The following is a 24,526-nucleotide window of genomic DNA, read 5'->3' as shown; positions in this document are numbered from 1 at the left end:
CATAGATTGAAGCTAGAACAAAATCTGATCAGTTCAGATATGCTGAGAAGTCCACAGCTACTCCCATGTGATTGATCTATTCACTTAAATAAAACACAGTTGATCTCCTTCTCCCATGTAGGTAATCAATGGAAAGTATGACTGATCCGTATGAAATTCAATAAATATCAACCACGATACTGCTGTTCGCTTGAAGACTCATCCTACACTACATCTCAGGCCATTTTATTATACAACACTAGACAACCTTTAAACACTCTTGTGCAAAAATCTACAGTTTGAGGTTTCAAGTCCTCTGACGAATGAAACCTAAACCGCAGAAATACATAATAACAGCCGTGAACATCTTATTGAACACATCCCAAAAAGAGGCTGTTTCCAGCTACATATTGCTCACATAGAAATAGTGTCAAAATGGTATACAAAATTATGGTCAGTCATTATTGTTTGTAATTGGAACTTCCAACTCTGTTTGCAGTTAATGAGATCTTATTATCCTTGGCATTTGTACTTAAAACGGCCTCTGAGCTGCTTCCATGGCTCTCAACGTGACCTGGTCTTGTCCAGATCTTCACATGTCCTTCCCGGCAAACTGTAAGAACTGATTCAGCAGTAAATATTAAGCCTGAAAGGGGTTCTGCATGTACACGGTGTGCTACTACTGGTGATATTTTGGGTACATCTCGCATACTTGGAGCAGGCTGAAGTGTACCAACTGGGCAAACTTTGTCCCAATTGTTGCATTGGTTTCCACCAGATGTTGGGGACCCACCAGGAGGGTAACGACGTAGGGGTACAACTATCTCATCCATCTCGAGGTCCCATAGTAGCAGTTGGGTATCCTGTTCAAGAGAAAACAAATTCCAACACAATTGTCCATCACATGCAATTGTGTGCGGCAAGGACCCAAGATAGGATCAGCAGCACAAAAGATGCACACAAAAATGGTTCACTTCCACGGAATCTAAACATGCTTCGAATTGCTAATTTATCTACATACCTGATTACTAAAGAAAACATACATCTACATTGATAGCAACGTCTTACTCTTCCAACATATCTGAAGTAACTTTCCAAGCCAGATTCTATAAATAGGTCTGGTGACTTTTTTTTTTCTTGGGCACTCTTGACACTTTGTACTTCCTAATTTTTCTCTCCTTTGTACTACCATATTGAAATTTGCCATTAGCTAATTCTCCTGAAGACTAGACCATCAAAATTGTTCATTGCTTATTTAGAGTGGAAAAGATGGACCAAAAATATGTCTAGACAATAATAATATAAATGAAAATAAAGCTCAACAAAAATCTAAATTCATCAAAAGACTAAGAAATCTCATGTATAAATAAAACGAGAAAAACACATTCTAAAGTAATTCCATTATCTTTGAAGTAAGAAAGTGAGGAAATCATGTTTAATTGGTCAAAATTTCTTTATACCTGACCCACAGAACCAAACCGATACACAATGTTTTCTCCAGAGCCTTCTGAAGTTGGAGATGACCAGTAAGGGTCAAAAGCAACTCCACTAACCTGCCCATCACCCCTTAAACCATCAGACTACTGAGAAGCAAAGCTACAAACATGATAACTGACATAAACCTTACCCAAGAATTGTGTCCCTCACCCCAAGCCACTATTTTTCTATCTTCCATACTCCAGACTTGTACTAGGTCATCTTCTCCTCCAGTCAAAATGTACTTCCCATCCGGGCTGAAAAATGACTTTTAAGATCAATAACTTGGTCATTGAACAAAAATGTTAAAAAATCCATGATAAGAATCAAAGAGAATTTCCAAAGGTGCTCCAGGCACTTTCTTTCCATGTGAACACTTCCAGGGCCAGTTAGTGTCAATATTTCTGTACAAATGTTCATTAATGTAGGCTACTTGGGGCCTCATATTAGGCCATCCATATGTATGCATGAACCAAAAACCAAAGCCAAGAATCGATCCTCATATTAGGTCCTCCATAGGTATGCATAAACCAAAAAAACCAAAGCCAAGGAATGATCCTTACCTCCATGCACAACACAATAAAGCTCCATAATAGCTTTTTCCGCCACACGTTAACTGTTCTTTTGAGAAGTCAAGCACTCTTAAATAACCTGCATGAACAATTAATTATCAGTGTGCTTAGAATAAAAGGTTCGCTAAGCAAGTGATCACTCCACTTAATTTCTTTGGAGTCTCTTCCTTCCAGACTTCTAGCAGCCAATCATCAGATGTGTTGGCGATATGGTGGATCAAACCCATATAGCCTTAGACTTGGGTCCCACCAAAAAATGACAAGAACTGCCTTGGCAACTAGTAAGAAGTAGAGTTCACTAGCCCATAAGAAAATCTGGGAAGCCAAAATCTAGGACTTCCCTATTAAAAGTTAATGATGCCATAACAGGATCTAAAAAAATCATTAGACTGTACGAAGACCATGATTTTACAGGGCCATATGGTTGATCCAGAAAATTAACCAAGCTGATAGATGAGTTTATGATCCGTCAGAGTCAACCAACACGTTTAAAGAGCAGATCAAGATGCATGAAATCCTGCTATTATTCCATTTTATTGTTTACAAAATAAAACAATCAAAAGAAGAGACAATTGTAAGCGATGTAAAGGGTGCACATTTCAAGTTTCTATGTGATACCATCTCGTCCAACTGTAGCCAGATATGTTCCATCAATAGAGAAAGAAATACAGTTGATTGAACCTTGGCAAATGTGCCATCTGGCAATTGGGTTACTCTGCAAGAAGAGATGGACATAAGATGTCAAGATAAACTGATATATGACATTTCTAGAATACTACTCAAACTGGCTTTTGGAGCCACCATTTTTCCCCAAACAACAGTACATTGCTAACCAATATCAAATATGACCTGTTCAAGGTGATAACCTCTTCTGGAAAGTAACAAACTGGCCCAGGATAGACCCAATACACTTTCTTTTTGTTTAACTGGTCTATTACATGTTGAACAATAGAATATAACCATGATACTGTGTAGTACCATAGTTTGCCAATATCCCGAAAACACCAAACATCTGATTATATACTACATATTCTTCCCAATTGTCCAACTTACTCTTGATAGAAGATGATGTTTCAAGTGCAGAAACCCCACCTTGTAGGCCACACAAGTCTTACCTTTTTTATTACAAAGTCAAAATATAAGTGGTATAAATCTAGCAATTATTTGCACCAGTTTTCCCAATTAACTTAATGACTTCTGTAAATCCAAAACATACTGCTCCTTCCCTCTCACCATACAGCAGCAAAGTTGTCCCATTGATTTTATTCGCTTAATTAAAGCCTTCTTTTTTGTTACATTTGTTACTGTTGTTGATTTTTCATAGCACTTTTGAAGTTACATACCTTTGTCCTTTAGATAAGTAAACAGTCAAATTTCAGATTTTGTTTGGTCCGCTCATAGTTAGCTTTTATGTTTTGTTTTTACCTTCTCTGCATGCTGATTACTGTCAATTGCCTCATTTGCTCCAATTTCTCCCAAAACAGTTTGTTTGAGGACCACACTATTTGTTTTTGTTCTAGAAGTAAAAAATGAGATATTTCTATCATTCATAAGTAAAAGAAAGATATCAATACAGAATAGTCAATATGACTACAGTTGAGGACAAAAGAGTGTTATTAAGCCAATAAATATCTTTGGTTTCAAGGCGTAACAACCTTATCTTACAATGTCTTTGAATTCCAACCCTATAAAAATAGATAGTGACATCCTTGAATGAGAAAGGGCAGATTACTTTTAAAAGCAGTGCCTGCAGTAATTTAAGTTACAGGAACAATATTAAAGAAGACATTAATTCTAGCACCTCCCTGATTCTGTGAAAATATTATTTGTTACCAAAAAATCAAAAACATAATCAAGTTGGCAAAGCAAAAAGAAAGCATATGTAAATACTTTAGAGAGAACATTTAAAAAAAAAATACTTTAGAGAGAAGAGAAGAAAGAAATAAAAAAAGAGGTCCACATTCATGGAAGGGCAAATGAAAATCTCTGATGATTCATCATGTCTAATCCGGCTACCACAGTTGCACAAATGCCCTCAGATGGCACTCTCAATTTTGTTTTCTTTTATATTAAAAAAGGTAATAGTCATAACAGAATAGAAGGCTCAATTGTTACATTTACCTTGCTGGACCGGGCATGTGCAACAGAAAATTGTGTTTGGTCTTTGATAACAGGGAAAGAGGAATCACCAGTGCCATCCTTGTTCTAAAGCAAAAAGAAGCAGAGAAGAACCTTAAGCTCACTAAGTTTTAGCTTAAACTGATCAACAATGTTGGACATTAAGTAACATGATTTTGGATTTACTTTTTCATATACGTATAAGTTGCCATCAGCATGAGCAACCACAAAAGTTCCATCAACTTCAGGTACCCAGGCAATACTCGTGCATCGGCTGAAGAAATAAAGCTTGAAACTTTAGACTAAAATACAAGTATCATGAAAATACGCTGAAGGAAACATGAGTTTAAAAAAAAACACAACATAGATAAAAGTGTAAAAGTGAAATAACTACATGATCATAAGAGCAAAATTGGCCAATATGCAATTGTCTTTGCTCAGATGGAGAACAAAATAGCTAATTAATGGTCTCAACCCATGCCATCATCATCCGTTGTACTTAAACTTCATTTAATACAATTTTGAAATTTCATTTTTTGTTGGGATGATGAAATACAGGTCAGAACCCAAATTAGACATCTGCATGCTTAACTTTGGATGAAAAAATCGTATAGGTTACCAAGACACATGACCCATCTTCTTATAGGTATCAAAGGCACTGTGGAGAAAATTAAGAAGCTTGGAGAATGCAGATGCAACCAGATCATCTACTTTCTAAAAGATAAGTGTTGGAATTTCAAAACTTCAGACTTAAGGTTAGTCAAAGATTTGTCTAATCTGATCAGCCATGGCAATTAAAAAAGAAAAAAAGTAATAAAAGAAATAAACAAATAAGGACTGGGGTATAAAACTCCTAAAATAGAGATGAATAGGATACCTACATCTGAATTGATCCTTTGACAACTACAGAAAAGTAGAAACAGAACCTCAAAACAGTACATAGGACTTAAATTTGCCAAACTTGAACTAAAAGAAGCAATCAGAGTAATGCTTATTCTGTGCAAAATAGAAAAACAAATCCTTGACTTGTGCAATTTAAAGAAACACCCCAGAACTCAACCAGCAAACCGTAAGTTCAGAAATGTCTCCTCACACTGCTGTATGACATAATAAAAACAGGAATAGATTAAAAAATACGACCTTTATGATAAAGATTCGATTTTTTACAAAATAACCACCTGCCATGGCTGCCGTACACTGGTTCATGAATAAATTGTGGAGCAGTGAACAAGGGACCCCTAAAACCCTGCTCTGGTACCATGTTACAATTTTAGGGTTCCATATTATCTTTCAAAAAAAAATATATATAGAGTGATTACGGAATAGTCTAATTAAGTTAGAGAAAGAAGAACAATGATTGAGACAAAAAATTGAACACGAGAGAAAAATTCAGAGAGGAGAAATGGTAAAACAGAATGAGGAATGGAGTTTAGCATCTCTCGACCCTTTACCGTTCTATTAATAAGTTAAATTATGCAATGACCAGCTACAATCCTCACTTTCTCACTTAAAACAGGGGTATAATAGTAATCAAATAATAAATACAGCAACTAAAACAAAATGACAAAATTAATTAACTCTCTAGTTGACCAACTCTTTTGTTCATTTTTCATCTTCTTTTTGGGTTTTTTTTATAATCTTTTCCTCATTGTTATAAAAAAATTTAAAAGTACTCGTTGAATTTATGGAAAAGAGAAATACTTCATTGACTTATTATAATCAGAGTACATGAACCTTTATTTATAATAGAGGAAAGTAGTAGAGTCCAACTCCAATTAAACTACCTTTATCCCAATTACACCCAAACTTTAACACTTACAGATAAGTCCTAACATAATTAAATAACCCAATATAAATAGAAGACTAACATGACTAAAACACCTTTAAACTTAAACTCTTCTGTGAGACCTGCTTCCATAATAATTTTGGCTTTGTTAGACTTCTTATTGTGTAAGACTCCTCACGTGATCATGATGGGTCCAACCAACTCGTGTGATCATAGTGGTTCCATATCTTATGGGTTTGGGCCCATCTTCCAACACACTTGGATATGTGGGCTTTCCTTAGTCGTGTGGGTTTGGGCCCATCTTCCAACACTCTCCCTCACGCTGGTGCTCTCTTCCATGAGGCTAAGCTGGCATAAAATAAGTAAGAGTAAAGTTGTATGACATCACTCCATACTCCAGTCATAACCCATACTAGATGTAGGACACACTCCTATCATTCTCAGGTAGTGGGCCTATACATAGTGCTCAAAAGTGTAGTAAAAACTCCTCCATCACCGTGTCCCTCCACAGGACCACGACTCTCAAGTGGTAGGAGTAATAAATGTCAATTAATAGAGGTAACATATATGTAATAATAAGCTCCTCCATCACAGTGTCACAACCCGGGCACCGACTCTCACAGGTAGAAATGGGGATAACATATATGTAATAATAAACTCCTCCATCACGATGTCCCAACCCAGGCACCAACTCTCACAGGTAGAAATGGGTGATACATGTCTGTCATTCACAAGACGGTGATAAAAGACCCACAGGTGTATATATATATATATATATATCTCAATGGACTTAAAACACCCAACCATGATGGACTTAAACTCCCAACCAAAGCAACACGCAAAAGGTTAGCCCAAAGATGTATGTGAGAGTCAAATAAAGGATGGTAGGAGTAAGGTTGTCAAATAGCCAATAGGTAATGAGAAAACAGGAAAATAGGATGTTGAGGCCACAACTTCTTCAATAATAATGTCTCATGCAAAGAGACACAATAGCTGCAGCTAAAATGGGCATGGGCCCATATAACATGAACCAAAATAATAAAAAAAAAAATTGTAAAAAGAACCATGGAATAATCCGATGCAATATGTTGACCAAGGAATATGTTGCGAATACCTCAAAATAATAATCCAACCGGATAAATAGAATCGAGTCGAGTCGAGTCAGGTATCACCAATAATTACCACAATTATTACTGCGAGTCAGGATTTTTTATCTTCAATTTTCTTTGCTGCAAAAAATTTCTTCTTAGATGCAAAAGCTTCATCTTTTGTGCTCCCCCTTTCTTGAATATTTTGGTCACATAAAACTTACCACAACATATGGAATAAAATACCTCTTTCTTGTACTTCGTCTACTTCTCCCCCTCTTTCCGTGTTTAGTATACAGCATACTTTGTAAGACATCATATACTCTTTGTAACGAGGCAGTACTTGAGTAGAGCTTAGCACAAGTGTCCCAAATGTCCTTGGCTATTTCCAAGTGGACCTACATGCTCTTCCATGCTATTGATGAGCCAACTGATAACCATGTTATCATTTTTAACCTACTTGTAGTAGGCTTCGTCTTCTTCATCAATCGGATGAGGGATTTTGATAACATGACTTAGAAGGTCACGAGTAATGAGAACCCTTTGTACTGATTGTGACCAGCTAAGGTAATTGGAGAGACCTCTTAGTGGAATCGTAGTAATGCGGAGTATGTCACTCTTATTACTGGTGTGGCCACTCTCCATGATGAGGCAAGGCAAATGTGGAGGTCAAGGGTAGGGGCCTTCTTCAAATAACAATTACTCAACGTAATTTGAAGAACCCGTGGACCAAATCAGTCACCAACAATAGAGGGAAAAAGATAATAGAATTTTTTCACAAGAGTAAGCACCAAATTATCAACAAATCTGTGATTTTGGCAAGTGAGAATAAGATCCAGCCATCACTCAATTCCTCTTATATTCTTAAAGGAAAAAACAAAGAGGAGAAGGTAGATGCAACCGCTTAGGCCTTAATCCAAACTCCAACACAAACCGAGAGCAAAAAATATTTAGAGAAAATTTAGAGGCAAATCAAGACACTCGAAAAAAAATTATCTTCAGCTCATGGGACTACTTCAACGTAAAAAAAATGCAATTGTTGAAGTTCAAGAGCAACAAAAATAATTGGGATAAGTGAGTGCTGGAATTTCATCAAACATATAATGGGCATCCAACAACATAACACAATCCCATGAGCAACATCTAGTGGGAGAATTTACAGCAACATGTGCTAGAATTCTACCTCAAATAAAATTGATCCAAGTTACATAAAGGTAACTGAATCTCAAAACATCAATCTTGATAAGACACAAGTAGCAACTGATCTCGATGAAGCTTGTAATTGATCAATAGGAAGATCAAGATTATAACGTCATTTTAGTCAAAAAAATAAATCTTCACAACATATGAAGATTATCTTGACTTGATGTGATTCAAAGTTCAATAAGAAGGAAAAAAACGTAAAAAAAGAGTATGTAAATAAGAAGAAAAAAAAATGTAAAGAAGAAGAGAATTAACTTATCTCTTCATGGTTGAACTCCTTCTTTTACTAACTTCTTAGACATATTTCATAACTACTTCATCAAGTGGGATCCTAAACTCCTGGCTCTGATACCATGTAGAATTTAGGATCCCATGAGAAGAACTTTAGATCAACGAGGAAGAAGAGGAAGAAGAAGAAGAACGTAGAAGGAGAGAGTTTGGATTAAGGGAATAAGGGTTTGTGTCAAATAAGAAAGAGGGAGGTTGGACGAATTTTTGGAAGAAGAGGAGAGGGATTCAATGCTCTACCTCTTATCCAAAGCCTTTATTTATAGTTTTACAATGCCCTTAGGGCTACAACTTTATAAAACAAAACACATATTTACACCTCTATGCCATCATTATGGAAAGAACCATATTTACACATATGCCACTCCTTTGACGTGTGGGCTTCTTGTCTTGAGCTTGTGGGCTTAAGCCCATCTTCCAACACACTACTAATGCTACAAAGCAGTTACCAAATGTATCCGATAACTCAGGTCACATGTTGCTACTAGCCATGCAGAAAGGTGGAGCAGTAGCATTCAACTGACTTCTCCTCACTGACTTTTTGCATTGTGATAACCAAGCAGCCATTCATATTACTTCAAATCCAGTCTTACATGAAAGAACTAAACATATTGAGGTGGATTGTCATTTCATATGGGAGAAGTTTCAAGTAGGAATAATCTCCCTCAAATATGTTTCATCTCAAGAGCAAGTAGTTGATATTCTCACTAAACCAATTACATCTAAAATCCTATCTTTTATATGTGGCAAGCTGGGTATTTATGATGTCTTTCTCCTCCAGCTTGAGGGGGAGTATTGAAAGATGGGCTCAAGCCCACAAACTCAATACAAGAAGCCCACACGTCAAAGGAGTGGCATATGTGTAAAATATGGTACTTTCCATATAGATGGCATAGAGGTGTAAATATGTGTTCCTTTTATGTCTTTTGTTTTATCAAGTTGTAGTCCTAAGGGCATTATAAAACTATAAATAAAAGGCATTGGCTAAGAGATAGAGCATTGAATCCCTCTCTTCTTCGACAAATTCGTCCAGCCTCCCTCTTTCTTTTCTTTTTCTTTTTTTGAAATGATGTAGAATTTTATTAAGAGAGCTCAAACGAGCAGATTACAAGAGGGGAAGCCTTCCCAAACAATGAAAGATTGTTGGGAGGTTTCGAATTTTGCCAATTTATTAGCCAACAAATTGGCTAATCTAGGAACGAGGTTCCAATCACAATGAATGGATGACACAATATCAGCAATACAATCAGTGATTGGCCAATGGCACCAAGGAGGGGAGCTATCTTTTGAACACCATCTGATGACAGTCTTTGAGTCTCCTTCAATAAGCAGCTTACCATGAAGCCGCTCTTTAAAGATTTGGAGGCCGAATAGAAGATCACTCACTTCAGCAGTATTTGAATCAGCAATACCCTCCGGCCCGGCATAGGATAGAATAGGGCCTCAACTACTGTCTCTAAAAACACCACCAACGCCAGCTGGCCCAGGACCGCCTAAACCACTACCATCAAAATTGAGTTTGATGTAGTCGTAAGGGGAAGGAACCCAGGTGGCCATAACCGGATTCCTACAAGGGTCCGCCATATGCGCGATCAAACCCCAATTTTCCCGATGGGAAACGCCCGATAGAGAAGCAAACTCCTTCCTAGAATGTAACAAACTCGAGATAAGGCCCACTGCCTGAGAAGCTATATTATCCGGGGTGTTAGCCTTGGAGTTGAATCTCCGGTTATTTCGCTCGAGCCATATGCACCATGGGACATGCGCAAGGCATGCCAAGAGAATTATCTTGCCCAGCCTAGGAAGGCGGATCCCCATAACCATCTCATAGGTGCCGAAAAGGTCCTGATGTAGCCCTATTTGGAGACCAATCTTCTGAAATATCTTCATCCAGACTGGCCAAGAAAAATCACAATGTAAGAGAACATGCTGAACTGTCTCGTCGCACACACCACGAAGGGGACAAATATGATTAGGGGCAGTGTAACCTCTTTTATGGAGGTTGTCAGTGGTGAGGATCTGTTCCCTGGTGGCCGTCCACACGAAGAATTTGATTTTACTAGGCACTGAGAGCTTCCATGCCAGGTTTGCCTTATGCTCATGCATGTTGTAATCTTGCTTTCTAATGTGACAGTAGGCGGATGCAACTGTGAATCGGCCATTAATGTTAGGCCTCCATGACAGTTTATCAACTGCATGCTCACTAATAATCATGCTGCTAAGTCTGGAGAAGAGAGAGCAAAAGGCCGAAGTTTCCTCATCATTTAATCCTCGACGAAACGTGAGACTCCATGAGTGATCTCTCCAAGAATCAGCCACTGAGCAGGAAAGGTCCCTCGCCACCCTAGAGAGCCCCGGGAAGTCCTCGGAGAGGGGGTGGGAGCCGCACCATTCATCCGACCAAAAGAATTGGGTCCTTCCATTGCCTGTGTGAAAGGAAGTTGCATCTTTGAATATTGAAAGGAGTTTTTGAATTGATTTCCATATCGGGGATAGGAGGCGAGTAGTGCCATCCTCCCTCCACCAGGCACCCGAAGGTTGAAGATAGAACCTGACAATATCACCCCATAGGTTGTTATGCTTGATGTTGAAATTCCAAATCCATTTGAGCAAAAGGTCATTATTCATCTCCTTCGTAGGTCGGATGCCTAAACCATCCCAATTGCGGGGCATGCAAATATCCTTCCAACTCACCAAATGATATTTGAAGGTGTCTTCTGATCCTCTCTAGAGAAAATGGATGGCGTCAATCTTGTTGCAAACGGAGGCCGGACAGTGCATGAAAGATAATAAATAGTTTGGCAATCCTGCCAAACAAGACTTGAGGAGAGTGAGTCGCCCAGCAGTAGATAAAAGCTTGCCCCTCCAAGTAGTTAGTCTCTTCTCAAATTTCTCAATGAGGGGGGACCAAAGCGTCGCCCAAGGCCGAGAGTCAAAGAGTGGTAGTCCAAGACATGTAACTGGCAAATTTCCCACTGAGCACCTCAAATATTCAGCCATACCTTGAAGCACAGGTGAGTCAATATGATAGCCTAGGAGGGTGGTTTTCTTCCAGTTAATGTTCTGACCAGAAGCCAATTCAAATAGTCCCAATACAACACGCAGTTTTTGGATATGATCCATAGTACCAACCCCAAAGCAAATGGTATTGTCTGCAAACTGAAGGATCAACATATCAAAGGCTACACAATCCGTCGTGAGGAGGAGCCAACCCAGGTTTTTGGCTAAATAGATCAAAGATGATAGGTATTCCGCTACCACATTGAAGAGCAAAAGGGAAAGAGGGTCTCCCTGCCTGATTCCCCTAGATCCCTTAAAATATCCGCAAGCCGTTCCGTTGAGAAGAACGAAATAGCTTGCCGAAGATATGCAACTTTGAATCCAGAAGCGTCATTTTTCCCCGAATCCCATCTTCCCCAGGAGAGTGTCCAGAAATTTTCAATTAACTCTGTCAAAGGCTTTCTCAAAATCAAGCTTTAGGATGAATCTGGGAAGCTTTAAAGCCTTAAAATGGGATGGCCCGGAGCACGATCCAAAGGAAGACCCAATGCTGCTTTTTCAATTTCCTTACTGGAGAAAGGGAGCTCGAAAAGACTACTTGCGGCCGAAGGAATAGCCTGGAAATGAATCCTTTCGAAGAGAGGGCGAACTGGCTGGCCATCAGAGTATAATTCTGCAAAAAATTTCACTAGTGAGTCTAAAATAAGGGATCAATCCGAGGTACTCTCACCATTGACGTTGAGCGTGGTGATGCGGTTGGCTCTTCTCCGTGCAGAGGCGACTGCATGAAAGAATTTAGTATTGGCATCCACCTCAACGAGCCACTTAAATCTTGCACGAGCTCACTATGAGCGAATGATTGCATTTACCCTTGGAGGGCATATCTCTAAGTTACTTCCGAGGAAGAGAGGTATCTAGATTCCTCTTTAGAGTCAAGGGTGGAAATCTGAGAAAGGACGGAGGCTCTCGCGGCTGAGGAAGAGGCCTTTCTCGCAAAGGCCCAGGATCGCAGCAACGGCTTCAACATCTTGAGCTTGGTTGGGAAAGTCCACCCATTCAAGTCCGCCACGACCATCCTCTCCCAAAAGGACTGGATAGAGGGGTCCGCCATCCAAGCATTGTTGAATCTGAAAGAAAGGGGGGGGGGTGGGTATCTACCATAATCGGCCAATGATTGGAAACAACCCTATTGAGAACTTTGCCTGTGGCATTGCTGTATAACTGGAGCCAGTCGTTGTTGGCTAAGAAGCGATCAAGCTTGGAGAGGACGGGGAGCTATCTGCCATTTGACCAAGTGAAGGTCTTCCCAGATAGGGTAACCTTATCAAGATCCCAACTGCAAATAAAGTCTGCAAATAGTCTCATGGAGGTAGTGATTCTCCGGGAGGGAGGGGATTTCTCGTGGCAGAAGCGGGTAACATTGAAATCTCTTGCAAGCATCAGAGGAATGGTCCACCTCTGACAAGTCCTCAAAAGGTCATCCCAAAAGAGATGTCTAGTAGGACCATACACACCCACAAGGCACCAAATTTCCCTGATCCTTTGTCTCTCAGCTTGATTCTGAGGGAGCAAGTGCCACAACAACGATCGAGCACCTCAATGGTATTAGTGTCTCACACCATCAGGATGCCGCCAGTCAATCCAATCGCATCCACAGAAATCCATCCAGGCTCCTTAAGAGGCCACAACTCGCGGATATATCCAAGGGGAAGAGAAGTCGCCTTGGTTTCTTGAAAAATAGCAACATTTTCCTTGGTAGAGGCAAGGAGGTCCCGAACTGAGGCACGGCGACGCGCGGATCCAATTCCACAAACATTCCAAGAGAGAATGATCATTGATCACTAGTCTTCTTCTTGGACATCTGAGACAGGTGGTTATCTCCCCGGAGGGGCTCCGTGTAGACAGTGCCCATCACCTTGGCAAGTTCCACTATCTCAGCCTAGGTTTTTGGGTCGAATTTTTGTTGTTCTATTTGAAGAGTAGCCACATAATTCTGAGCTCTTTCACCCGTCTCTAGAAAGATGAAGTCCCCTATCTCTAGATTGCAAGGGTATCTAGTAGTAACACTGGGACCATCCTGGAGAAGTTGTCTCGGTTGACCTCTATTCCGGCGTTGGTAGGTGGCAAGGGGAGGAGAAGGAATTTTGGAGTGGGAATTTCTCGGAGGTGGTGGAGGGACAAAGTTCATTATCTGAGTGGTGGTTTGAGGGGTGTGAGGATTGTGGGATAGAGTTATAGGAAGGCCTGCGAGGCTTTTAACGGGGTGGGGGGTGTGGTTATTTCGGGGGATAAAGTGGGAGGGTGAATGGCAACTGTAGGTATCTGGGGGTTGGGATAGATTCTATCAGATATAATATTTATGGTGGGTTGAGATGGACTGGTGGGTGGGTGGTACGGCAAGGAGGGACTATCAAGGAAGCAACTAGAATAGAATCAGCGCCAATTGTAAGACTGGCTGGTTCAAGACGCATCTTCTGGGGAGAAGAGACCGGGGTTGTTGCTGTCAATGTGCGGACAGGCCATGGAGAATCTCTGAATTTAGCTGCAGGACTCGAGGTCTCATTTCTAAAGTCTTCCATATCTGCCAACTCAATGCGGATCCAGAATCGGGCATTATCCACCATAATGCATCGGAAGTAGTGTCCTTCGCAAAGACGAATAGGATTGATGAGGATCCAAGCCTCATCAAGGCGATGTCAGTGTTCAGTAAGAGGGTCTAGAGAAATTATGACACCAAACTCTGAGATGATGCTCGTGAAGACCTCATTGTGCCATAGTTCCGCAGGAAGGCCGGTGATTGTAGCCCATTGCCCAAATTGACTAGAAGGAATCGAGGGGAGCCATTCTGATATCCCAATGATGCCCAAGGGGGTTTGGGGTGTGATAGCAAGGCCCACAAAAGACTCTTGTTGGGTTTCAAAGTGAACAAGCCAAGATTGGAGGTTAAGGTAGGAAATTCTGGGTGTGTAGGGGAGGTGAAGCTCATCAGTCAACCATTGAAGGATGCTGGATTTGACGATACTGGGGGAGGTGTGGACTAGGATAAAGTGGGTCAGAGATTGTCGCCCTTTATGGAGCAAGTTGGGAGGGATTTGGATGGTTTTGGATTTTTCTGAGGGAAGAAGGTGTGTTGAGACATGGTGGTCTAAAAAGAGGTTCTAAATGGCTGGGTTAGGGGGTTTCGAAGGAAGGGGAGGACTGTTTGGAGGTAAGAAATGGGCTCAGAGGGGTGTTTTGTCTCTGGTGGGGCATGGAAATAGGGGGGGGGGGGGGAGAAGGCTCGGGTGTTGCAGCTGGAGCTGGGGGCTCCCCCTTCCAGAGTCTGCACTGGAGAGAGGCTCCAGATGGCTTCTACAAACTCCTTCCAGCCAAATCCCAAGTTGGTGACCTTGGGAATATAAATCTTGGTGAGCACTGTTGAGCCACGCCGATGGACGACACAGCAATCTCTTTGTCCCCGAAAGGAGCTCACAGAGAGGAAGAAAAACAAATCCCGTGTCCAAAGTTCCCGGGTTCAATTAGCTTCGTTCGTGACTCGTTGGAACTGAAGGACGAAGCTTGAAATGGCTTCCATTGGAACACAGATAAAGGACATCTTCGATCCGACGGCAAAGGAGATGTGAATCACCTGTCTGGAGCTCCGGGCGACTTTCTCCACTGTAACTCTGTTCTTTCCGTAATTAAAACGGAAAGGAGGGTTCCTCTTCTTTCGCCGGGAGATCGTCTTCCATCTGGCGTCGAAACCTTCCATAGGAGGTTCTGTTGGCTTGTCGGAGGGGAGCTCCAAGGTTTCCAAGCGTCTGGAGTGACATTTTTCTAGGTCGTATCTTCTAAGTCTTCTCGGAGAGACGACTTCTTTCCATCGAACGGCGTCGAAGAAGGTGGTTGTGTCTTTGCCGGAAGTTTGTTGTCGAGGGTTCCGGTCACCAGCCACGGGGATGGTGACCGAAGAAGGGTCCCGGCTCATTTTCAAAAATCAGCGCACGTTAGTGCATTCGAAGCTAATGGCGCACGTTACCGCATTCAAAGCTAACGGCGCACGTTACGCGTTTCTCCGACGCACAATACGCGTCTATCAGCACGATACGCACAACATTCTCTTCGCACAAATCGCCTCTCCCGTCTCTCACTCACAGTCCAGTTTGGAGCCAATTGTCACCATGTTTTCAGCCTCACTCTTTCTTATTTGACACAAACCCTTCTTCCCTTAATCCAAACTCTCTCCTTCAACGTTCTTCTTCTTCTCCTCTCCTTTCTCTCTTCTTCTTCTTCTTCTTCTTCCTCGTTGATCTAAAGTTCTTCTCATGGGATCCTAAATTCTACACAGTGTAAACTCTTACTATGTAAAGTACCAAACTAATACATCATATTTTCACTCACTATATCAAATTTTCTAAAACTTATAAATTAAAACACCTAAATCTCAACCAAGCATAAATACTGGATTACATTGGATGACACAGCTCTCCAAGCCTCATCAAGGCGATGTCAGTGTTCAGTAAGAGGGTCTAGAGAAATTATGACACCAAACTCTGAGATGATGCTCGTGAAGACCTCATTGTGCCATAGTTCCGCAGGAAGGCCGGTGATTGTAGCCCATTGCCCAAATTGACTAGAAGGAATCGAGGGGAGCCATTCTGATATCCCAATGATGCCCAAGGGGGTTTGGGGTGTGATAGCAAGGCCCACAAAAGACTCTTGTTGGGTTTCAAAGTGAACAAGCCAAGATTGGAGGTTAAGGTAGGAAATTCTGGGTGTGTAGGGGAGGTGAAGCTCATCAGTCAACCATTGAAGGATGCTGGATTTGACGATACTGGGGGAGGTGTGGACTAGGATAAAGTGGGTCAGAGATTGTCGCCCTTTATGGAGCAAGTTGGGAGGGATTTGGATGGTTTTGGATTTTTCTGAGGGAAGAAGGTGTGTTGAGACATGGTGGTCTAAAAAGAGGTTCTAAATGGCTGGGTTAGGGGGTTTCGAAGGAAGGGGAGGACTGTTTGGAGGTAAGAAATGGGCTCAGAGGGGTGTTTTGTCTCTGGTGGGGCATGGAAATAGGGGGGGGGGGGGAGAAGGCTCGGGTGTTGCAGCTGGAGCTGGGGGCTCCCCCTTCCAGAGTCTGCACTGGAGAGAGGCTCCAGATGGCTTCTACAAACTCCTTCCAGCCAAATCCCAAGTTGGTGACCTTGGGAATATAAATCTTGGTGAGCACTGTTGAGCCACGCCGATGGACGACACAGCAATCTCTTTGTCCCCGAAAGGAGCTCACAGAGAGGAAGAAAAACAAATCCCGTGTCCAAAGTTCCCGGGTTCAATTAGCTTCGTTCGTGACTCGTTGGAACTGAAGGACGAAGCTTGAAATGGCTTCCATTGGAACACAGATAAAGGACATCTTCGATCCGACGGCAAAGGAGATGTGAATCACCTGTCTGGAGCTCCGGGCGACTTTCTCCACTGTAACTCTGTTCTTTCCGTAATTAAAACGGAAAGGAGGGTTCCTCTTCTTTCGCCGGGAGATCGTCTTCCATCTGGCGTCGAAACCCTCCATAGGAGGTTCTGTTGGCTTGTCGGAGGGGAGCTCCAAGGTTTCCAAGCGTCTGGAGTGACATTTTTCTAGGTCGTATCTTCTAAGTCTTCTCGGAGAGACGACTTCTTTCCATCGAACGGCGTCGAAGAAGGTGGTTGTGTCTTTGCCGGAAGTTTGTTGTCGAGGGTTCCGGTCACCAGCCACGGGGATGGTGACCGAAGAAGGGTCCCGGCTCATTTTCAAAAATCAGCGCACGTTAGTGCATTCGAAGCTAATGGCGCACGTTACCGCATTCAAAGCTAACGGCGCACGTTACGCGTTTCTCCGACGCACAATACGCGTCTATCAGCACGATACGCACAACATTCTCTTCGCACAAATCGCCTCTCCCGTCTCTCACTCACAGTCCAGTTTGGAGCCAATTGTCACCATGTTTTCAGCCTCACTCTTTCTTATTTGACACAAACCCTTCTTCCCTTAATCCAAACTCTCTCCTTCAACGTTCTTCTTCTTCTCCTCTCCTTTCTCTCTTCTTCTTCTTCTTCTTCTTCCTCGTTGATCTAAAGTTCTTCTCATGGGATCCTAAATTCTACACAGTGTAAACTCTTACTATGTAAAGTACCAAACTAATACATCATATTTTCACTCACTATATCAAATTTTCTAAAACTTATAAATTAAAACACCTAAATCTCAACCAAGCATAAATACTGGATTACATTGGATGACACAGCTCTCCAAGATTATTGTGCACATTCAACAACTTCTTACACAGCATAACTATAAAGGGGAAACTCTTGTTATGCAAAGTACCCAAGCAATACATCATATTCACTCACAAATAATCCAAATCTTCTTAAAATTATACAAGTGAACCACCTAACTTTCAACAAAGTACTAGCATTAGATAATACAATTCTCCTAGATGAATAAGCAAAATGAACTCGCATGGCATGGTAAATTTTGACATGATCAACCCAAACCCTAGAATATGCTATTTTGTGTTTTATTTCCCTCCTTTTAAGTTTACAAAAATTACCCTCCTCACATGATAACGCATTTTTTTTTATGAAACATGATAATGCATTATGATATATAAATACAAATGCACAGTAAAAAAACAAACTTAGTAGGACAAAAATCACATTTCAAAAAAAAAAAAATTAGATTTGTACAATGTAGCAATACCTATTATTAATTAAACCATCCTTGTTGTAATGTTGAGCTCCAACAAGCTTCTTACCAAGATCTTGCAGTTGCTGCCTCAATGATACCGAGTATACTGAAAATTGCATTGAAAGAGCAAGCATGCAAAAAGTTAGAAGGAGAAACAGCAATATATAAGATATCCAAGTAACGCATAAAAGGTAGTTACCATCCCCTGAGTTTAATCCAATCAGAAGGTCGTGACCATCCTTCAGTTCAGAACTAAATGCATGGCACACAGGGTTAGAGTTGCTAAAATGGATGGATTTGATAGGATCCTGCAACAGAAGAAAGAGGCCCCATAACTTGAGGTACAGTCTTGAAGATGCTCAAAAAGAGAAGAAAGGAACAGGATTACCTTGTCTTGTGAATTATAATCGCTGATAAAAAGGGTGTCCCCAACATTAAAAATCAAATAACTGCCTTTGCCGTCGTAATTTGAAGGAACCGAAGAGCTAATCAAGCTAGAACTTCCCATGGATCCCATCCTACTGTTTCCTGCTAAAGCTTTACTTGAGCCATTTCCCCCAACAAAGCTAAGGGCACGGCTCCCATTCCCACCACCAAGCAGCCTAGCAGCGGCCAACCTCACCCCACTGCTAGCACTTGCGTTTGAAGGTGGAGGTGCTGTTGGAGCAGCTTTATCCTTAAGATGTGCAAGAGTGACCTAAATATAAAATATTTTGAAGTAAAAAAAATTCCAAGTTTGACTTCAACTCTAAAAAAGCAACCAAAATATAAGAAAATAAAATAAGACAAAGTAACAAGATTTCAATGTTCCAACATAACAGCAAACTAAAAAATAAAACTAAAGAATTCGGAAAAGCAAAAAAAATAACTCAATCACTTTTCTTCAGAGGAAATGAGTCATTTTTCCTTCAGAAACACAGAGAAGTTATAGGAAAAGAAAATTTACTAAGGCCCTGTCAGTGCACAGAGAATGTTAGCAGACAGTGAACCATCAAAAGAAATTGCACAAAACAAATTGCTGCCCATGGAACACTCAGGTGGATCCACATAACCAAAAGAAAATGAATCACCATCTTTATGCACAAACTAAAAGAAACATTGGGTGAAATAAAGCAGCATAATGTCATATCCGCCCCACCTTATATTTGAAATAGGTTTAGTGTCCCTCTCCTATCCACTTAAATGCACTAAAACAAAGATGAACATTCTCTAGAGAAAGTAGATCACCTTGGCATATCACCTTCACTTACACTGGTGATCTAATTTCATTGCTCACTAACCAAACCCCCCACCCCCCACCCACCAAAAACCAGAATGGTAAAGGTTAAAACAAAGGGCTGGTGCTAAATTTCTTTTATTAGTATTACTATTCTAAAGAACTCGCGAGCCTATCACTTTATCCTGATTTGGATAATTTTCAAAAAGACTTTGTGGCTGAAGTTCCATAGGCAACATAGATGAAAGTGACATCACATGATGGTTTGTAAAGATTATGTATCGTATAGCACATTTAATCAAAGAAAGAAAGTGCAAAATGACAGTATAGAGGAACCTCAACTAGGAGGATTTGGGCCTTCTTATATCATTTAAGGGCCTTGTGTCTGTCTATTCATCATTCTACCAAATTCATCATTTAAGGGCATTGGGTGAAATAAGGTAGCATAATATCATATCCACCCCCACCTTATATTTGAAATAGGTTTACTGTCCCTCTCCTTTCCACTTAAATGCACTACTACAAAGATGAATATTCTCTAGAGAAAGTAGATCACCTTGGCATATCACCTTCACTTACCCTAGTGATCTAATTTCATTGCTCACTAACACACAACACCCCCACCCCCCAAACACACACACACACACACAAAACTAAAGGTTAAAACAAAGGGCTGCTAAATTTCTTTTATTAGTATTACTAATCTAAAGAACTTGCGAGCCATTCACTTTATCCTGAATTGGATAATTTTCAAAAAGATTTTGTGGCTGAAATTCCATAGGCAACATAGATGAAAGTGACATCACATGATGGTTTGCAAAGATTATGTATCATACAGCACATTCAATCAAAGAAAGAAAGTGCAAAATGTCAGTATAGAGGAACCTCAACTACGAGGATCTGGGCCTTCTTATATAATTTAAGGGCATTGTATCTGACTATTCATCATTCTACCAAATTCAATGTTGTGAGAATAAGAGAAGCTAGCTTTTTGGGATACTCATAGAAAAGAAACAACAGCAGTGAAAACAAACCAAGTGCCTATCTCCACATCTGAAGAGTTCAGAATCTCAAAGGATTCTTTGTCTCACAGTCTTCTATTCCCTAGATAGCACAAATTATAGATCTACAAATAACTAAGGCATGGCTTGTGCAAAAACGATAAAAACGTTATATTTAATCTACCAAAACCATCAAGCTACATAATGTTACACTTTTACTACCTTATTATATATTAACTAGTGGAAGAATGTTTTCAACTCATCAAAACTTATTTCACTTGTAGATCCCTGGAGTTTGCCCCCCACCAAAGGGATGGGTCCCTCATAGTGAAAATTGGTTGCAGGATAAGCCTTCCTATTTAGAATACTTATTTTAGTTATATTAGCCATAGGAGCTTCAGTTTGGTTATGCTTTAACTTGTCAAAGAGAATCTTGATCCAGAAATCCAACATTGAGTTTGAAACCTACCTGAGAGACAGCTCTTCCATGGGCATAGTGAAGGAGGCCGGCTGGATGTGTCTTCTCATAATGGAGCTTGTAACGACCTTCAGGAGTCTTGAAATATGTCTTTAGTACTGGACCTGGAGATTGGACATTTCCCAGTGACGAAGACATTCTGTTGTTGCTGCTGTTGCTGTTGTTGTTGTTCATAACAACAAAAGCTCAGACCATACAGGACCATAATAATGATAATACTCTCCTTTCCTCAATCTTTATCTTCTTGTTTCTTCACTTCATGTAGAAAATGATGGTGAACTAACATATCTGTAGTTGTTATGAAGTCAGATAGTGCTATAATATTTTTTGGTAATAACATGAGTAACAAATATCAAAGTAACCATTGAAGATAAATTAAAAAAATTAAAAGAAAAATGAGGTGTCAGTATGAATGAGGTGAATAAAGCATCGGAGTTTTAGCGAAAGAAGACATATTTGACACTAAAGGGTGTCAACTGAGCAGCCAAAACAAATTTTTCCCTAAATTGACAGTGAAATATACCATTAATAGGAGCTTTCGTTAAAAAAAATAGTAAGGTTAAATGGGACTGTCAGAATTTAGCCTTCCTTTCTGCAAAATATAATGGTGTTAAAGCAGCATTCAATTCAGTATGAGGTCCAAAGTATTAGAACATAAGATGAGCTAAAACATTTACAGAGAGAAGATTTGTTGGCAACAACTTTGACTTGACATGAAAGGATTTAACATTATTCTCTTACATTGCAGATTTTTCTTTATACATGTTGGAAATGGAAAATATGAAGATGATGTCAGTCACCTGAACAATATCCTCAAGATTAGTGAAAATACAGTGCACCCCCAAAACCCCCAACAGTGAATAATATTTGGTTCACTAAGAGAGTTTTATTCATTCAATTTGCAGGTTCTGAGTTTCTGAACTCGTGCTAAGTTGTAAATGCCGGACAGCTGGATTCAGAGTGTGCTCCAAAGAAAGGTATCAGCTCCCTCAATTAAACACAAACTCCACACAAAATGGAAAAAGTAAACTAATCTCTAGATAAGGTTCTAAAAGCTACACACAACCAAAAGAAGCACCTCGTATTAGACATTTTTTAGCTACATAACCAACTGACGTACAAAAAAGTCAAAAATTACTTAAATTATACTAAACGGATAATGTTTTCACCTCCCAGCTACAGATAGACAAGAAAAGTATGATATGAAAGTAAAAAAATCCAAAGGCAATCCATTAAAGCACTACATAGTACTGCCTTAGAGAATGAACACCGCCAAGTGCATACATCCTCCAATGAATCAGAAAAATACAAAGAAACACAGAGATTAAAAAAAATGTTTTCCGATAACTCCCACGTAAACATTTAACAGGTAGGAGCAAAATAGTCAACACTGTCAAACTCTGTATACGAGAACAAACGTTTGTCAAGCAAAATAAGAGCTTGGACCAACCAAAACCCTCACCTGATTAGTTGCAGATGTTATATAAAAAAACAATCAAATGGCTTTGCTTTATCCTGCCGAAGAAAACAATGAAGAAAATCCTTCTTTAAGAGAAAATTAACACAGCGATAGATAAAATAAGAAAGGTTCAAGGATTTTCGAATTAAGAAGAAAGGAAAATTTGGGATATATCGTACAAAGAGAAAAAGTTGATCAGTGATCGCGAAGGATTGCAGCCCTTTTTCTTCTCTTTTCTTGCAACTGTGTCTTAGCCAAGTTCCGGCGAAATCAGCTAGTCCTTTCAGGCTAAGCCTCTGCAAGACGACGAAATCAACGAAGTCACATTCGATTGACAGAGAGAAGAAACAACTCATTAACAAAAAGAACGTACACGGGCAAGCGATATGCAGGGGAAAAGAAAACAAAAAAAAAAAAAAAAAACGGAGATTTAGAAGTCCCCTAACCCTCAAATCGCGAAATCGGGGAGGAAAAAATGGCGAGAAGATAAAAGCAAAACTGCGTCTTGGCGAAGAGAAGTTGCGCGAAATATTGTTATTTTTAAGCGTTGAATTGGCTACGGTTGGAAGAAAGAAAAAATAGTTACAAAAGAGAATTTGCTAAAAGGGGCGGGAAGCTGATAGTGGCAGGGCGCACCTACACTGCTCTGAACCCAGCGCATGGGCACGAACTCGGCTCGATCAAATTCCCTAAAGCTTGTCTAGTTAATTCTATGATTGTCAATTTACATGCTTACCCACGGATAATTCAATACCTGATCATTTATAAGATATTCATAGAAATTCATTTTTTTCTCATAAATAGCGTTAAAAAACAAATTACATTAACAAAAATTTCCTAGTACATATTTGCAAAGGTAATTAATATTATTATTATTATTATTATTATTATTATTATTATTATTATTATTATTATTATTATTATTATCACCATCATCATCATCATCTTGTAAAAAGTAGATTCTTAAGGTTTGGGACATAGAAAGATCATTATAATTTTAATATTATTTTAAGTTATAAGTAGGGGAGAAATGTCATGGTAGGTTTTCATTTGGTTTAATTCTTATTTTTAGTATTTTGGTTTTTTTCTCCTTATATCTATAACCTTACAAGAACAACCAATCTATGTCAAAATGAGTAAGTTTCTCTATTTTTTCTAGACTCAATTTCTCTTCTTGTCATAGTTAATTCATATTCTTTTGATTTCATAGCTAATTAATTGTCTCTAGAGTTTATTTTGCAAACCTTCCTAGTTCTGTTGTCGAAAAAAAGTTCCAATGACCAACTTGTTCTTAGTTATCGATTCATATCAAGCATAGTAGGGGATGATCAGTTAGATAGAAAGCAAAAGAGTATATGTAAAACATATCATTGATCAACATCATTAACTTGTTGTAGTTCAACTTGTGATTGTTTGCTCTCTAATAAGCTCTAAAAATCATGTATTTCTTGCAAACAATAGCATCTAGATATCATATTTTAAATATGGCTAAATTTTGGATATAGTCAAGGGTAAATATGCAATAAAATATAATATAACATATTAAAATAAAAATAAAAGGGGCACAAAGTGGGCACCTTTCCAAGCAAAGGGAGGGGGAAACTTGAGGAAGCTCCCCTTCCTCTCCTCTCTCTATCACTGCAAGTGAGCAAAGATAAGAGCAGGGAAAAGGGTTCTCATAGGAATGGCAATAAGTGGGGTAGGGTTGAGTTTTGAAAAACACTACCCCAACCCCCACCACTATATCCTTGTAGAAAATCATGATAGGGTTGAATTTTCTACCCATCCTCAACCTCCATCCCTGTCCCATCCTTAAGTGCCAAACCTCATTCCATTTTTTTTTCATTTCTTTATTTTAAGACCTTAAAGGTTAAAAGTTTGATTATTTTTATAGTCTATTTAATAGTTAAAGGCGTAAATGTAATCACTAATACAATTTTTTATTTTAAAAAAATATTTTTAAAGATTGTGGCATTAAAAGAAAAGATAGGGGAAATCTCTACAATTTGAAAACACAGAGGATCTAGGATGTTTTTTTTTTTTTATTATTATTATTATTATTATTATTATTATTATTATTATTATTATTATTATTATTATTATTATTTTGCTACATTAACCCCTCTCCCGTCTTTAACCTTGCATGGATTTATTAGGTTAACCCC

At 39.6% G+C, this 24,526-nt stretch overlaps 1 protein-coding gene across 2 annotated transcripts; it reads right to left on the bottom strand.

Annotated features, from left to right (window-relative positions):
* LOC137934541 (uncharacterized) lies at nt 1-22,895 on the bottom strand. Of its 2 annotated transcripts, XM_068778951.1 has the most exons (14): nt 22,808-22,895; nt 22,541-22,657; nt 22,365-22,417; nt 20,894-21,190; nt 18,596-18,904; nt 18,407-18,515; nt 18,220-18,313; nt 4,332-4,419; nt 4,149-4,232; nt 2,646-2,742; nt 2,019-2,106; nt 1,607-1,712; nt 1,440-1,532; nt 1-842 (listed from the first exon to the last, which is right to left on the bottom strand). In XM_068778951.1, exons 4-14 carry the CDS (start codon nt 21,074-21,076, stop codon nt 441-443), a joined length of 1,653 nt encoding a protein of 550 aa, XP_068635052.1. In that variant the 5' UTR covers nt 21,077-21,190; nt 22,365-22,417; nt 22,541-22,657; nt 22,808-22,895; the 3' UTR covers nt 1-440. The 2 variants fall into 2 exon arrangements, with proteins under 2 accessions (XP_068635052.1, XP_068635062.1); XM_068778961.1 differs by lacking the exon at nt 22,808-22,895 and having other exon boundaries at nt 22,541-22,712.
* Nucleotides 22,896-24,526: the final 1,631 nt, after the last annotated feature.

This window comes from Aristolochia californica, unplaced genomic scaffold (assembly GCF_029961685.1).
Source record: "Aristolochia californica isolate CCGP_79_NKW_82.1479 unplaced genomic scaffold, dmAriCali1.0.hap1 SCAF_10, whole genome shotgun sequence".
NCBI lineage: Eukaryota > Viridiplantae > Streptophyta > Magnoliopsida > Piperales > Aristolochiaceae > Aristolochia > Aristolochia californica.
The sequence above is the reverse complement of the archived record's forward strand: the minus strand, read 5'-3'. Positions and strand labels throughout refer to the sequence as shown.